This window comes from Pipistrellus hanaki (assembly GCF_964339955.1).
Source record: "Pipistrellus hanaki genome assembly, chromosome: 17".
NCBI lineage: Eukaryota > Metazoa > Chordata > Mammalia > Chiroptera > Vespertilionidae > Pipistrellus > Pipistrellus hanaki.
This window is the reverse complement of record NC_140519.1, coordinates 7,731,737-7,747,667: the sequence shown is the minus strand read 5'-3', so window position 1 is coordinate 7,747,667 and position 15,931 is coordinate 7,731,737. Positions and strand designations below refer to the sequence as shown.

At 39.7% G+C, this 15,931-nt stretch overlaps 1 protein-coding gene across 1 annotated transcript in view; it reads left to right on the top strand.

Moving 5' to 3' along the window:
* Positions 1-15,931, top strand: part of PRKDC (protein kinase, DNA-activated, catalytic subunit) — a 181,611-nt gene that overhangs the window by 80,171 nt on the left and 85,509 nt on the right. Inside the window, exons 41-46 of the mRNA XM_084864319.1 lie at positions 2,032-2,239; positions 9,788-9,966; positions 11,353-11,521; positions 11,759-11,824; positions 13,869-13,941; positions 15,212-15,360. Of these exons, the coding sequence (XP_084720445.1) occupies positions 2,032-2,239; positions 9,788-9,966; positions 11,353-11,521; positions 11,759-11,824; positions 13,869-13,941; positions 15,212-15,360 (844 nt within the window). The remainder of the gene's footprint in view (positions 1-2,031; positions 2,240-9,787; positions 9,967-11,352; positions 11,522-11,758; positions 11,825-13,868; positions 13,942-15,211; positions 15,361-15,931) is intronic.

The following is a 15,931-nucleotide window of genomic DNA, read 5'->3' as shown; positions in this document are numbered from 1 at the left end:
TCCCTACACTATCTTCATATTTTTGGATTCTTTTCCCTTTTTGTTTTTCTGGTTGGGTGATTTTTACTTCTTTGTATTTCAAATCTTTGACTTGATTCTTAGGATCCTCTAGTCTGCTGTTAGATCTCTGTATAGTATTTTTTATTTCAGTCACAGTGTATGCTGTATGCTTAATTTCTAGTTGGTCCTTTTTCATATCCTTGAGAGTCTCACTAAATTTTTCAGCTTTTTCTAGAAATATTTTGAAATACCTTATAAACGTGGTTTTGAACTCTATATCCAGTCGTTTGCTTTCCCCCATTTCTTTCATTTGTGACCTATTTCTTTGTCTCCGCATTTTGGCTGTTTCCTGAGTTGGTAGAGTGGCTTTGTGTGCAAAGTGTTCTATAGGGCCCAGTGAGTCAGCCTCCCCAGTTACCCGAGGTAGACACTCTTGATGCACCCCTTTGTGGGCTGTGTGCACAGTCTTGTAGTTAAGCCTTGATTGTTGTTGGTATCACTGGGGGGAATTGACCTCTAGGCCAATTGAGTGTGAGGATCAGCTGTGTCTACACTGGGAGAACTTCTGTGCTGGAGACACCCTTATGAGACAAGACTTGCAAAAGCCTCTGTGCTCAGCTTGGATGGTGCAGGTCTTTGGGCGGAGCAGACAGTATTGGCTTCCCTTCAGCCCTGTCCTAAGAGGCCCCGGTGTTTCAGTGTCCCAGGGTAATCCCTGCAAGCACTTCTGAGAGAAAGGCACCCTCAAATTTTGCCCGCTGCCAGACATTCCAGTTTTTCCCAAATGAGTCTTGGTCCCCAGAGTCTCGCCCAGAACCATGGAATTCAGAGTCATTGGGAGCTTTTGTCTCCCTTTTAGCTGAGAAGCCAGCCACGTACTCAGTTGCCAGCCCTCTCAGTGCATGCCTCAGTACCTCTGCCTTCCTCAGGTCCTCTGAGTCTCCGTGTCCTTTTCTCTTTCCTGACAGTCCCATTTCTCTCCAAATTAATCTGGGTCCCCCGAGTCTTGCCCAAAACTGGAGTTCAGAGCTATTGGGAGCTTTTGTCTCCTCCCGGTTGAGAAAGCCCAATTGAAAAAGCTTGCCACATACTCAGTTGCTAGCCCTTTTTGGATGCACGTGCCTTGGTACCTTCCGCAGTTCCTGTGAGTCTCAGTGTGCTTTTCTCTTTCCTGCCCAGTCTCGTTTCAACCCGAATGAGTCTGGGTCCCCAGAGTCTTGCCCGGAACTGGAGTTCAGAGTCGGTGCTTTTTTCTCCCTCCTGGTTGAGAAAGCCAGCCGTGTACTCAGTGGCCAGTCCTCTTTGTGTGCATGTCTCAGTACCTCTGCCTCCTGCAGCTCCTCTGAGTCTCAGTGTCCTTTTCTCTTTCCTTCTAGTTGTAGAATTTCCACTCAGCCAGCCTTCCTGTGGTTCTGGATGATGTCCGTTTTGTCTTCTATATAGTTGTAGTTTTGAAATTATTATGCGAGGCAGCAGTTTAGGTGGTTTCTTCCTGCTCCTAATCTCATATTTTTATAGGTGAGGAAACTAACTCTGTAGTCTTAATTTTATAGATTTATAGATAAATCCTTATAGGAGATCATTCAAATATCTTATTTCCAACATTAGAAAACAAAAAAGCCAGCTAAATATATCTCTATATAGCAAATAGGAATGGTATTTCATTATGAGGAAGAAACTAGAATTTTAAAATCATAATTCATGAGTTTTAGATTTTGTAAATGTGATCATTTTTAGGTCTAGACTTTCTCAGATTCTTTTAGATGTTCCCTAAAGAAGACCAGATTTGAGAGTAAATGAAAAAAAAATATTTTTCCTAATGCCCTAAATTTGTCATGAAGATTTCCTGGTATGAGTAAAATAATATGATTTATGTACAAATGCTCTTTTACTACTTAAAAAAATACAAATGATCTTAAAATATTTTCCTACTTTGTAATCATTGGCAATTACTTTGCTTATTGTGTAGTAGACACTTATTAAATATTTGTTCAAAGCATAACTGTTTATATAATTTTCTTTTTTTCTTAGGAGTTCATTTGCCACACAATCCAGCCTTCTGGAAAGTGTATACCAAATGTTCAAGAAGGAGAACCTACTTTCAAGTAGCACTCGCCAAGCATATGTAGACCGTTCTCTTCTCACTCTACTATGGCACTGTAGCCTGGATGCTTTGAGTGAATTTATTTGCAAAATTGTGGTGGAGGCCATTGATGTTTTGAAGTCCAGATTTATAAAGGTATCATACATTTATTATTAATGAAATGTTAATAAGAATTGGCAGATCTCTTTGATCAATATCATTAAAATCTGCCATGTAGGGGCTTCTGATCAAGATGGTGATATAGATAAATGTGGTCCTTGCATCCTCCCATAACTACATCAAAATTACAACTAACCTACAGAACAGCCACATTGAGAACTGCCTGAAATCTAGCTGAACAGAAGTCCTATAACTAAGGATATGCAGAATAGGTCTCCTCAAAGCTTATAGGAGGAATGGAGACATGGAACTGGCATGCCCCACATCTACATGTGCTGGTTAAATATTAGGAGGGATATCTCAGCTGTGGAGGTCTCTTCAGAGGAACGATGGGTCTCAGCTCCACACCAAGCTCCCCAGCTAAGAGTTCCATTGCCAGGAAGAGACGACCCCATAACTTCTGGCTGTGAAAACCAGGAAGGATTGTGACAGAGTGAAACAAAGGGCTGCCATAGTCCCAAGGCAGCAACTTGAAAGGTGCCAGGGACATACGGGGGAGGCATAGTATCAGGGCAAGGGCTTTAGGGCAGCTTTCTCTCAGATAGAAATGCTGGCAGAGGCCATTGTTCCTTTGAGGAGCCTTTTCCCCAAGAGCTGACTAGTGGGTGACATATCAGAGAGACTATCAATCTGGCTCTCACTGTTTGCCCCACCTTGGTGATTTCCTGAGACCCTGTCCCACCCAACTTGTGTGACCATACAGCTGTTTCCAGTGGCTTTTCCATACAAATAACTTGTCTTGGCTCATGCTTTGGATTTCCTAAAGTTTCTCAAAAAAGCAGCCTCTGTCCTTGGCATGTTAAGTAGCCTCCAGGCTAGCATTAGCTGCAGCCAGACTTTGTTTGCAGTTTGGCCTCTCCAGGGCAATTCTAAGCCCAGCACAATTTGCAGCCATCTGCAGATCACTTTGTATCTCTTGTTGGGTGGCCTCAGACAGGGCAAGGCACCAGCTGACCTTTGCTGCACCTCCCAGGAGATCTAAGAGCCAGAACACCTGGTGGATAGCTTTAGACCATGCAGAAGCACCTCTGTGATTGACATACTCAAGGGCAATCGGTGGACACCAGGACCCTGCTGAAGAGAGTACTGCTCTGTGGGGTTGGCCCTGGCACAGAAGCAGAGAATCAAATCAGCTATTTGGAAGATAAGAAAGCAGAAAACACCCAATCAGAACAGCAAAAAAGAAAAGGAAAAGGAATTAAAAGTATATATATATTGTAAGCAGCTTTGGGGACAATTTAAGACATGTGAACATTTTCCAGGGACCTCAAGGAGAAGAAAGATAGCAAGTAATTGAAAACCTATTTTTTTAAAAAGTGATAGAAACCTTCCTTAACCTGATGAAGGAAATAGAGAATACAAATCCAAGAAGCATAGTGAGTCCCAAACAAGATGAACATAAAGAGGCCCACACTAAGACACATCAAAATTAAAATCCTAATGGTTAAAGACAAAGAGAGAATCTTTTAAAAATGTTTTTATTCATTTTAGAGAGTGAAAGGGAGAGAAACATAATGAGAGAAACATTGATCAGCTACTTCTTGCATGCCTGTTACCGGGGATTGAACCTGCAACCTAGGCATATGCCCTGACTTAGAATAGGACCAGCGACCTTCAGGTGCCTGGGACAGTGCTGCACCAACTGAGCCTTACTGACAAGGGCCAAAAAGAGAATCTTAAAAGCAGGAAGTCGGCATATTTCTCAACATAAACTTTGCAGGCCATAGGAGATTGGCAAGAAATATTCAAAGTGATGAAAAGCAGACACCTACAACGAAGACTGCTCCATCCAGCAAAGCTATGATTTAGAATCAAAGAGCAGATAAAAAGTATTCCAGACAATAAAAATTTATGGAGTGTATCAGCACTAACCAGTAATACATAAAATACTTTTAAGAAGAAAGAAGAAAAAAAGATTAAAAATATGAATAATAAAAGGTAAATACATATCAACAATTTTAAATTCAAATGGAGTCATTGTTTCAATCAAAAAACATATGGGGACTGACTGGATAATGAATTAAGACCCTTACATATACTATTTACAAGAGACTGACTTCAGATTGAAAGACACACACACTGAAAATAAAGATATGGAAAAAGATCCATGTATATAAAAGCCTAAGCAACTGAATGACCAAACGACCATTTGACCAGTCGTTATGATGCACACTGACCACCAGGGGGGTAGACCCTCAATGCAGGACCTGCCCCTTGGTGGTCAGTGCACTCCCACAGTGGGAGTGGTGCTCAGCTGAGTGACGGGTGCCAGATTCTGGGCTCATGGCTGGCGAGTGCAGCTGCAGGGATGCAAGCCTCTCGCCTCCGGGGCAGCACGCTCCTGGTAGCAGTGCAGCGGGGTGGGATGAGCAGCAGGGGTGGGGAGCCCGGCCTGGGCTTGGGCTCCTTTCTGGCCTCCCGCTGCGTCATACACTACTCCATCCATCGGGGGGAGTCACACTGCTGCTTTCTGGCCTCCGGGGATCGGGCCAAAACTAGCAGTCTGACATCCCCCAAGGGGACCCAGATTGTGAGAGGGCTCAGGCCAGGCTGAGGGACTCCGCTGGTGCATGAACCCGTGAACTGGGCCTGTAGTATTACATAAAAATGGAAACAAACCAAAAGCTGCTTTAGCAATACTTATACCAGGCAAAATATACTTTAAAATAAAGTTTATAATATAAGCCTAACCAGCGGTCATGGATAACAGGGGCGTGAGGATCTACATGGGAAGGGGTTTGGGATGGGAATAGGGGGATGAGGACAATTATGTGATACCATAATCAATAAAGAAATAAAAAAAAATAATAAAAATAAAGTTTATAACAAAAGACAAAAAAAGGATTGAGCAATTCCACAAATCTGAAGAAACCCAGAACACTAAATTGAAAAGACTAATGCAGCCCTATGTTCATTGAAGCATTATTTATGATAGTCAAGATATGGAAGCAACCTAAGTGTTCATCAATAAACAAATGGATAAAGGTGAATTGGTGCATATATACAGTGAAATATGACTCAGCCATAAAAAAAAGAAAGAAATCTCGCCATATTTAACAACATGGATGGACCTAGAGGGTATTGTGTTGAGTGAAATAAGACCAAATGATTTCACTCTTATGTGGAATAAAAAAAAACACACCATAAACACAAACAAGCAGATCAGAAACAGACTCATAAATGCAGAGCACTTCTGATTGTTGCCAGATGGGAAAGGGGTTTTTCGATGGTTGAAAAGGAGATGGGATTAAGAAATACAAATTGGGCCGAAACCCGTTTGGCTCAGTAGATAGAGCGTTGGTCTGTAGACTGAAAGGTCCCAGGTTCGATTCCGGTCAAGGGCATGAACCTTGGTTTTAGGCATATCCCCAGAATGGGGTGTGCAACAGGCAGCTGATCGATGTTTCTAATTCTCTATCACTCTCTCTTCCTCTCTGTAAAAAATCAATAAAATGTATTAAAAAAAAAATAGAAGAACAAATTGGGCCCTAACCGTTTTGGCTCAGTGGATAAAGCACGGCCTGCGGATTCAAGAGTTCCAGGTTTGATTCTGGTCAAGGGCATGTACTTTGGTTGCGGGTAGGGAGTGTGCAAAAGGCAGCTGATCAATGTTTCTCTCTCATCGATATTTCTAACTCTCTATCCTCCTCCCTTTCTCTCTGTAAAAAAAATCAATAAAATATACTTTTTTTTTTAAAAAAGAAGTACAAATTGGTAGGTAGAGACTAGTCATGGGGATGTAAAGAATAGGCAAGGGAATATAGGCAATAATATTGTGATAACTATGTATGGTGTCAGATGGGTACTAGATTTATTGGAGTGATTACTTCATAAGTTATATAAATATCTAATTCACTGGCTTGTATACCTGTAACTAATAAAATATTGCACATCAAGTATAATTGAAAAAGAAAATAACTGCCATGTGTTTAGTCAGAGGGTTTCTGTTGCTCAAGGAGTGTTATTGTTGCATTTAGATAACAATCTGTGGTTAAATCAGATCTCTATTTGTTTCCTGTGGTAACAAATCACCACAAACGTGGCTTAGAACAACAGAATTTATTCTCTTAGTTTTGGAAGCCATAAACAAGAAATCAGTTTTATCGGGCTGAAATCAAGGGCTGGCCAGGGCTGTGCTTGCTTTAGAAAATCTATTTTTTTTTTTAAATATATTTTATTGATTTTGTACAGAGAGGTAGGGAGAGAGAGAGAGAGAGTTAGAAACATCGGTGAGAGAGTCATCCATCAGCTGCCTCTTGCACACCCCCTACCGGGGATGTGCCCGCAACCAAGGTATATGCCCCTGACCGGAATCGAACCTGGGACACTTCAGTCCCCAAGCCGACGCTCTATCCATTGAGCCAAACGGGTCCCGGCTAGAAAATCTATTTCTTGCCTCTTCCAGATTCCGGAGGCTTTTAGCAATCTTTGGCTTGTGGCTGCATCACTCCTATCTCTGCTTATGTGGTCACATTGCTGCCACCTCTGTTGTCTAGACTCACTCTCTCACCCACCTCCATCTTATAAATATATCATTGTATTTAGGGCCCAACCAGATAATCTCCTAATATAAGAGTCCTTTACTTAATTTCATCTGTATAATCCTTTTTTCTCCTGTAAAGTATCATTTACAGGTTCTATGGATGGAACATGGATATCTTTTAGGGGCTATTATTCACCCTAATACTATCCACCTGCCCAAATGTTTCCACTTGCCAAATAAGTTTATTCCATCCCAACATCCCCCAAAGTCTAAACTCATTACTGCATCAACTCTTAAGTGCAAAATCTCATTTAAATATTATCAGCTCAAAGTTCAAAACCTCAGCATATAAGTCAGGTATGGGTGGGATTCTGGGTATGATCCCTTGTGGGGCAAAATTCTGTCTGTGGATCTGTGAAACTAGACAACAGTTTGCTTCCATAATACAGTCGTGGGACCGGCATAGTATGGTAATTACAGATATTCATTTTCCAAGAACAGAAAATATACGTAAGAAAGGAGTGTTTGAAAACAATCTCAAAAGTCAGCAAGCCAAATTCTATTAGATTTCTAGACCAGAAATACTGCTCTGTGGCCTGTCCCTCTTCCCTCTGGACCAAAGGCTCCATCTTAGAATTATTATTATTATTATTATTTTTCATGAAGGGTAGCATATATTTACAGCCGAGTAGTTTTATCAATGTGTTTTCTTGCCTGTAGTTTTTCTTTTTCTCACTTCATCTCAGTGTTTCCTCTGGTATACACTCAAAAACCTCGGGCTGCCTTAATTTGTGTGGAGATTTACTCCACAGATATTTGCAGGGTAATCTCATCTCTGTTCCTGGTCCATGAGTCACTTGCTTAATTTTTTCAGCTTTAGTCAAAGATCGTCCTTAGTCTTTTCTCCAGCGCACACTTTCCTAGCAGCGAATCTTCTATTGTTAGCATCTTTCACAATCTGAAAAGGCAGAGAATTTCCCAAGTTATCCAGTTCCGGTTCTTTTTACTTAACAGTCCTTTTTTTTATTTTTTATTTTTTATTTTATTTTATTGATTTTTTACAGAGAGGAAGGAAGAGAGAGAGAGAGCTAGAAACGTCGATGAGAGAGAAACATCGACCAGCTGCCTCCTGCAGCCCCCACACTGGGGATGTGCCCGTAACCAACGTACATGCCCCTGACCGGAATCAAACCTGGGACCCTTCAGTCCGCAGACCAACGCTCTACCACTGAGCCAAACCGGTTTCGGCTACTTTACGGTTCTTACCTCAATTTATGTCTTGGACCTCACATTTTATTAGAAGCATCAAAGAAGGAACCTGGCAGCACCTTCAGCAAATTTGTTTGTAAAGCTTCTCGGTTAACACATTGTGTACGGATCACGAGAATTCTCATGCTTTCTGTTCTAAGGCTTGTGGCCAGTCACGATATTAAGAAGATATTAGCTTGTAAGACCATGTAATAAATAACTTCAAAATGCAATGGATATTTAATCTTAAAGCTTGCCTTTAACATTCATGTAAAATGTTTTTTGTACTTGTTCAATAGAAACTTAGTAGGCCACTGGGTAAAGCTAGCAATAAAACTACTGGTCAGCAATGTGTTAAATACTCAATTGCATAGCTTGTAAGTTCTGCTTTCTGCACAACTATAGACTAGTATTCGACTAAGTTTTCTGCCACTACATAACCAGGATCTCGTTTCCTTCAGTTAGCAAAAATATGTTCCTTATTTCCTTTTGAGACCTCACTAGCAACTACTTAATGTTCTTACTTCTACCAAAAATAGTTTATCATGACTGAGACATTCTCTAAGACAACACTGGCTTTCTTTCCCATCTCTTCACTTCCTTTTAAGCCCTTACCACTAATGCTTTTACCCACCCTCCCATTCCAAAACCCCATTCCTATTTTGGACATTTGTTACAGCAGCCCTCAACTCTTCGTACCAAAATGTGTTTTATTATTTTTAAAAATATATATTTTATTGATTTTTTTACAGAGAGGAAGGGAGAGAGAGAGGGAGCTAGAAATATCGATGGGAGAGAAACATTGATCAGCTGCCTCCTGCACACCTCATACTGGGGATGTGCCCGCAACCAATGTGCATGCCCTTGACCAGAATCGAACCTGGGGCCTTTCAGTCCACAGGCTGATGCTTTATCCACTGAACCAAACTGGTTAGGGCCCAAAAGATGTTTTAGTTTTGTGAGAGTTTAGTTTTATAAGAGTTAAATCTGCTGTAGCAAATTACCATAAACTTGGAGCCTGAGAAAAATAGGAATTTATTCTCTCACAGTTTTGGAGCCCAAAAGTCCAAAATCAGTTTCACCGAATCAAAATCAAGGTGTGGCAAGGGACACACTGGCCCCAGCAGCTCTGAGTATTCATTCCTTGCCTCTTCCAGCTTGACTTGTGACTGTACTACTCTAGTCTCTGCCTCTATTGTCCCTTTGCTTTTCCTGTCTGTCTTACCTCCTTCTAGATCCCTCTTACTGCATGTGGTTTTATTTGGGGTCCACATGAAAAGTACAGAATCATATACCCATCCTAAGATCCTTAACTTAATCACATTTGCAAACTCCTTTTTTTGCCTTAAGAGGTTTAGTCACAGACTTCAGGGATTGGAGTGTGGATAACGTTTGGGGATGGGAGACATTTAGTTTACAGAATACTGTTGGGAATGTTGTAAATACCCAAATGGAAAGTTGTTAATATACGTAGTTGAAAATTTTGTTTTCTAATAATTGAATTTTCTGCTGCTATTATTATACCTTCATTAGAATTTTATGCAAAAATTGTATAGTCATACCCTAAGCTCACTATTAGGACATTGTGCGTTATTTTGTGCTGCACTGAATATAACGTATCAATATTCATATTCATGTTATAGACCCTGGGCTGACTCTTATTGAAGTGATTTAACATCTTTGCTGGAACTACTTTCTATATAAAAGGCATTAAGTATTAAATTTGATATAGTCTATGAAGTGTTTTTCATGTTTGATAAGATCAAAGATAATTATTTGTTTCCTTCCCTTAGCTAAATGAATCTGCCTTTGATACTCAAATCACCAAGAAGATGGGCTATTATAAAATATTTGAGGTGATGTATTCTCGTCTTCCAAAAGATGATGTTCACTCTAAGGAATCCAAAATTAATGAAGTTTTTTATGGCTTTCATATTACAGAAGGGAATGAACTTACAAAGACACTGCTTAAGTAAGGTTTTAGCTACTTTTATGTTGTATTTGACATATTTTTGATATGTTTTTATTCATGTACGTAATATGAATAAGTGTTTTAAGTTTGTTTAAATACTGGATTTTATAGTTTTCTTATTTTTTCTTATGTACAACCTACTTCAATTGACTTTCTTTTGTTGTTGCATAACATACTTACCTTTATAAAGAATAAAAATCTTCTTTTTTTAACTTTTTTTCTTCCAATTTTACATCTCAGTAGCGTTATATACAGTAAGAAGGAATTTGGTATATTTTATTATTTTCTATTACTTGAAATTAAAGGAGTGTTAAATTATTTTTTAAGCATTTTATAGAACACAAAGTAACCAAATACATTTTCTTTAAATACAAGCAGCCTTCTAATGAAGTTACTTCTTAGTAAATATAGAACACACACATTGATTTACATGTCCAATTTTGCATATTTAGAGCAAACACAGCATCTTTTCTGTATCTTCTCAGTTTATGACAGACCCATCCCAAGTCTCATTTGCAAAAACAAGATGTGGGAATGGTAGTATATTCTTCATCTTCATCTCTGCAACTTCCAGGCACATCCTATCAGTCATCAGTGGATTTTTATCTCCTCAGTATTCCCAGAACCACTGCCTTTATTTCCTTCCCTTTGAGCAGCCTTGTTGGGTCTGCTGTTCCTTGGTAAACACTCTAGTCTCCTTCATAATTATTCTCTCTGCTCCTAGGATGGTCTCTCTCAGCTCTGATTGTTGAACTTCCCTGCCTAAAACAATCTTAAGGAACGTCATCTTCAGTAGCAGGGTTGACAAACTTTTTTGCAAAGTGCCTGATAGTAACTATTTTTTGCTTAGCGGACCATCAGTTGCAACTACTACCCCAAATCAACCATAAGTAGCATGTAAACTAATGGGCATGGCTGTGTTCCAATAAAGCTCCTTATGGCTGTGAGCTCTTCTGGGATGCACCTTTCATTTGCTCCTAGCCACTGGGTACATTCTGTTCTTTGAACACACCATGCAATTTATCTCTTGTTATAAGTGACACTTCTCTCTGCTCCTAATGCCTGTGTATGTTTTCCTTTGGCTAATTTATAATTTGAAACTCATCTATTTTCTCTTTAAACCTTTCTTCTTGGCTCCTTTTGCTGGACTGCTTTCTGTCCTCCTTACTTCCATTTCTTACCTTACTGTGCTTGTTGCTCTCTGTGCTTAATGCAGTGTAGTGAAATCCTGGGATAGTGACCGGCTAGTTAGTTTTCTAGTCCCAGGGCCTAGTACTCTGTTGGGCAAAAACAATTGAATTGAAGTCCCGTTGTCTGGGATTATTGGACTTGAGCAATGATTTCCCTGTGACATGAATTAATTTATAACCTGGCTTTCCTCTACAGACTGTGCTATGATGCATTTGTAGAGAACATGGCTGGTGAGACTCAGTTGCTGGAGAGGAGAAGACTGTACCATTGTGCTGCCTACAACTGTGCCATTTCTCTTATCTGCTGTGTCTTTAAGGAATTAAAATTTTATCAAGGTTTTCTGTTTAGTGAAAGACCAGAAAAGGTAGGCCTTTCCAGATGTGTTTAACACTGCTCTCATTATAGGATTTCAAAGTTAGATTATATCAATTAAAGTTATATCATAATTTGTACCTTCTTATAATACTGTAGATGTAATTCTTTTAGTTCCTCATATATATAAAGCTGAAGTGCTTCTCCAAGAGTTTCTAATTTGGTAGTAACATCAGCAGTAAGAATCTTGACCATTCAGATATTTTTCTATGATCCTTTGAATTCACAGAACTTGCTTATCTTTGAAAATCTGATAGACCTCAACCGCCGCTATACATTTCCCGTAGAAGTGGAGGTGAGTGCAGTTTTTCTTTTTTCTCCCCCCCCCTTTTTTTTTATTGATGATGGTATCACATAATTGTCCTCATCCCCCCAATCCCATCCCAAACCTCTCCCTATATATGCTCCCCCCCCCCCCCCCCCCGTTGTCCATGGCCACTGGCCAGGCCCATATGCATGCAAACAAGTCCTTTGGTTGATCTCTTCCCCTTTACTCCCACCCTCCCCTACTTCTGTTTTTGTTCATTTCCTCTAGATGTGTGAGATCCTGTAATCTAAGAAATATCCTTGTAAGAACGTAAACTGAGAAAAGCCATAATGGTTATGCTGAGAGGCAAATGAATCAGTCTGTAGTGAGTTCCTTTCCGGACCAACAGTTCTTTTGAGTCCCAATTTCAATGTCAAATAGTTCCTTATGTATACATGTCAGCCATGCTATTTCAGATCTGCTTGGTGGCCAAACGGTGGTGATGCAGGTCTGACTGTCTCTGGTTTGGTCCTGGGCATCCTTCAGCAACACGCAGCTGCTGTCTGCTGGTATGGCGAGGTGTCGTCAGCATCTTCCATCTCTGAATTGTTTCTCTTCTGTCTTCATGGCTGGAGCACTTCTGTCTATTCCTCTCTGTTGCAGGATTCCAGATGGTCTCGGAGTTGTTTTCTGAAAATATACAAACATATTCTAGACCAAAAGTTAATAAAGGGATATTTTCTATAAATTTGACTTGGGATCCTTTTTCTTTTTTTTCTTTTTCCCCCCCCAAATGATTTTCATCTGGCTTGTTTTGACACCATGTGTGTATTTTCATGGGTATCTTTCTGTTAGCGTTTCGAATGAAGGTTAATTTTCTAAAGTACAAATTTTTTAGATGTAAATTATTTGCAGGATATTTTTCCTTACATGATATTCTTCCACTGTCACCCCCTTTTTAAATTTAAATAATAAGAGACTTTTGGAAATTTTATAATGTAGTCTTGATAGCTTTTACATTTTAATTATTTGTGCTAAACTATGACTGCTTTAGGTTCATAACATGTTTGCAATTTTACCATGAGACGCTCTGCCAATAAGAATTTTTGTTAACACTTTAGGAATGGCTTTTTGTACAGTACAGTGTTTTTCTAGAATATTCATTTATTTCCATTAGCCACATTAATTTCCTCTGAGAAATTGGCTACTATTCATCTGTCAAACTCAACACTCTAGCAACAATCTTATTTACCATGTATGTATTAGTGGAATTGATTACGTATTTGCCTTCTTGAGAAGAGCCTGAGCATTCCTGGTACTAGGCTGGATTTAGATATTAAAAACCCTCTTTTCCACACCATGGGTACCAGACCTCTCAAACAAGTCTTGTTGCAGTGAGAGGGCAGCTGCTCTCAGCCAAGTCTTTGTCTGTTCTCTGGGTCCCACTTTGAGCTGTGCATGGGAAACTAAGCAGCCATGGGGGCAGGAGACCTCCCTCAGAATGGGAGAAGGTTCGGGCGCCTGCCACGTTGCAGACGGGGTGGAGGTGGTAAGGGTCTGTGCCCCACCTCTGTTGACCGCAACCATGTCTTAGGGGTCACGAGTTCACATAAATAGTTGCTTCCTGCCTTGTGCCCTTTTGGAATAAGACTGGAAACTTTTTTCTAGAAATATGTTCCAAGAGCTAAAACAAAAAAATAACGGCACTAGTTTATTAAGCAGACTCTGGTGCATATGACTTGTGAACTTGACAACCACTGTAAGGTGCTATGACATATCAGAACCGTTGAGGAGACAGGCTCACAAGTCAAGTACAGACTATTGGCAATCAGGCCTGTGGCTCTAAGAGCTGAGCAAACACTGTCCCAGAGCCCAAAAGGCATGTGCTTCTCTGGGGCTCTGTGGGAATCTGTAGGAAAAGCTTTCCTTAAGGGGTACTTACCAGTCTTACTTTGTGGATATTGTTTAATACTTTAAATTTGATAAAAGTTTTGTTTAAAAATTACTTTTTTGCTAGATTGCTGCTAACATAGAAAACAAGTGGCCATGTTTCTAAAAAAGTCTTAAATTGTGTATTTGATTTGCCTAACAGGTTCCTATGGAAAGAAAGAAAAAGTACATTGAAATTAGGAAAGAAGCCAGGGAAGCAGAAAATGGGGATTCAGGTAGGATGTTTTCAAAATAAGGAGAAAGATTCTAATGGTTGATATTTGTTACATAATAGAAAAATACTTTAAGTACCCTAAAACATTGACATTCAGTTTGAAAAAAAATTTAAGTGGTGAGTGAATTGTATCTCTTGAAATAAATGCAATTAAACTAAACTTTAACTCAGTAGATCTCTAATGGCCTCAGAAAGTTCAGATATGGTACACTTTAGTGCAGGATTGACTTGATATTTGTTTGAATATGGATTATATTATTAGCTATATTTATAAATCTCTGTTCTGTGTAAAATACAAGTTCCATCCTGCCACACCTCATGTTAGCTCCGGCCGCCCTCAGGACAGAGCTGCCCAAGGCCCCCCGACTTCCCTGCCACTCTACTTTCTGCTCATCCCACTCTAGCAGCCTGACCCCCTGCCTATGGGCACTGGGCTCACTTTTGCCTCAGGGCATTTGCTTGTATGTTCCCTCAGCCTGAAATAACCTTGGCCCGGGACATCTACCTGGATTATGACCTTTTTTTTTTTTTTAATATATTTTATTGACTTTTTATAGAGAGGAAGGGAGAGAGATAGTCAGAAATAGTCAGAAACATCGATGAGAGAGAAACATCGATCAGTTGCTTCTTGCACAGCCCCTACTGGGGATGTGCCCGCAACCAAGGTTCATGCCCTTGACCGGAATCGAACCTGGGACCTTTCAGTCCGCAGACAGACGCTCTATCCACTGAGCCAAACCGGTTTCGGCAATTACCTTTTTTTAAATGCCAACTCCTGAAGGAAGTTCTCCCTGGCCTCCCTATTTAAGATGAACCCTCTCTCCCTCCACATAAACTTTGTTTCAATTTTCTGCTTAATGAACCTGCACAACTTCGTTTTTTTGACTTAAGGATAAAATTTGGACCAGTTTCCCAAATTTCTTAGATATTTAGGATTAGTTATTTTTCACTAGTATCTTTTCCCACATTTATACTACCTTTCATTTGCAAATGTACATTAAAATTTTAAATGCAAATAAGCTTAATATAGCTAAACATTGGATCTAGTTTAACTTAATTTCTTTGTCCATGACAGAAGGTAACTAGTCAATAATGAGAAAAAGCAAAAGGAATCTTTGTCCCATTTCCTTTTTGCTTTGTTAATCTGGATAATGAGTTGAGAATCATAGGGGTGATGAAGCCTTTAGTTAACAGTATCACTTAATATTAACTGAGCTTCAAAAGATGCATTTCTTGCTAAAATGAATAAATGTGTTTTTACTTATTTTCAGGTGGTCCTCAGTACATATCTTCCTTGTCATATTTGGCGAACAGTACTCTGAGTGAGGAAATGAGTCAATTTGACTTCTCAACTGGAGTTCAGAGCTACACATACAGCTCCCGAGACCCTAAGTCTACCATTGGTCATTTTCGAAGACAGGTGATCACATTTTATGTATTAAACAACATTGACAGCATTTGTGAAGGAAGAGAGGCTTTGTTGTTAACATAGGAAGCTGCTCTTCATCAGTAGCCCTCAGAGAATAGTATTAGTTTGGAGAATTTTCTAAGGTCTAAAGCCCAGCCTGTCTTCCTGCATACTCAGCAATTTGACTTCATCACCGCAGCAAGGAAGGCTCTCCCAGGCTGACTCACCTTAGCCAGTCTCTGCGGTCAGTGTTTTAAATTGGACCGAATTTAAGGATGTCCAGTAAGAAAGCTAGCTAACTGCCATAGAGACTCAAATGTTCATGTTGATAAGACTATTGCCATCTCTCTCTGGGGAGACTGAAGAAGCTCTTCCAATATTTAATGTCACCAAACAAACTGATGCATTGATACAAATGGTAGCTTAATTCTTTTTTAAAAAAATATATTTTATTCGGCTGTAGCTTAATTCTTAGAGGAAACTCTTTTTCTTGTTTCATGTAACTCCAATTGTGTGTAAAATTTTCTATTACAATGTTGTTTACTCCTGTTTCTGAAATAAAATACTACTCCCTATCACTTCT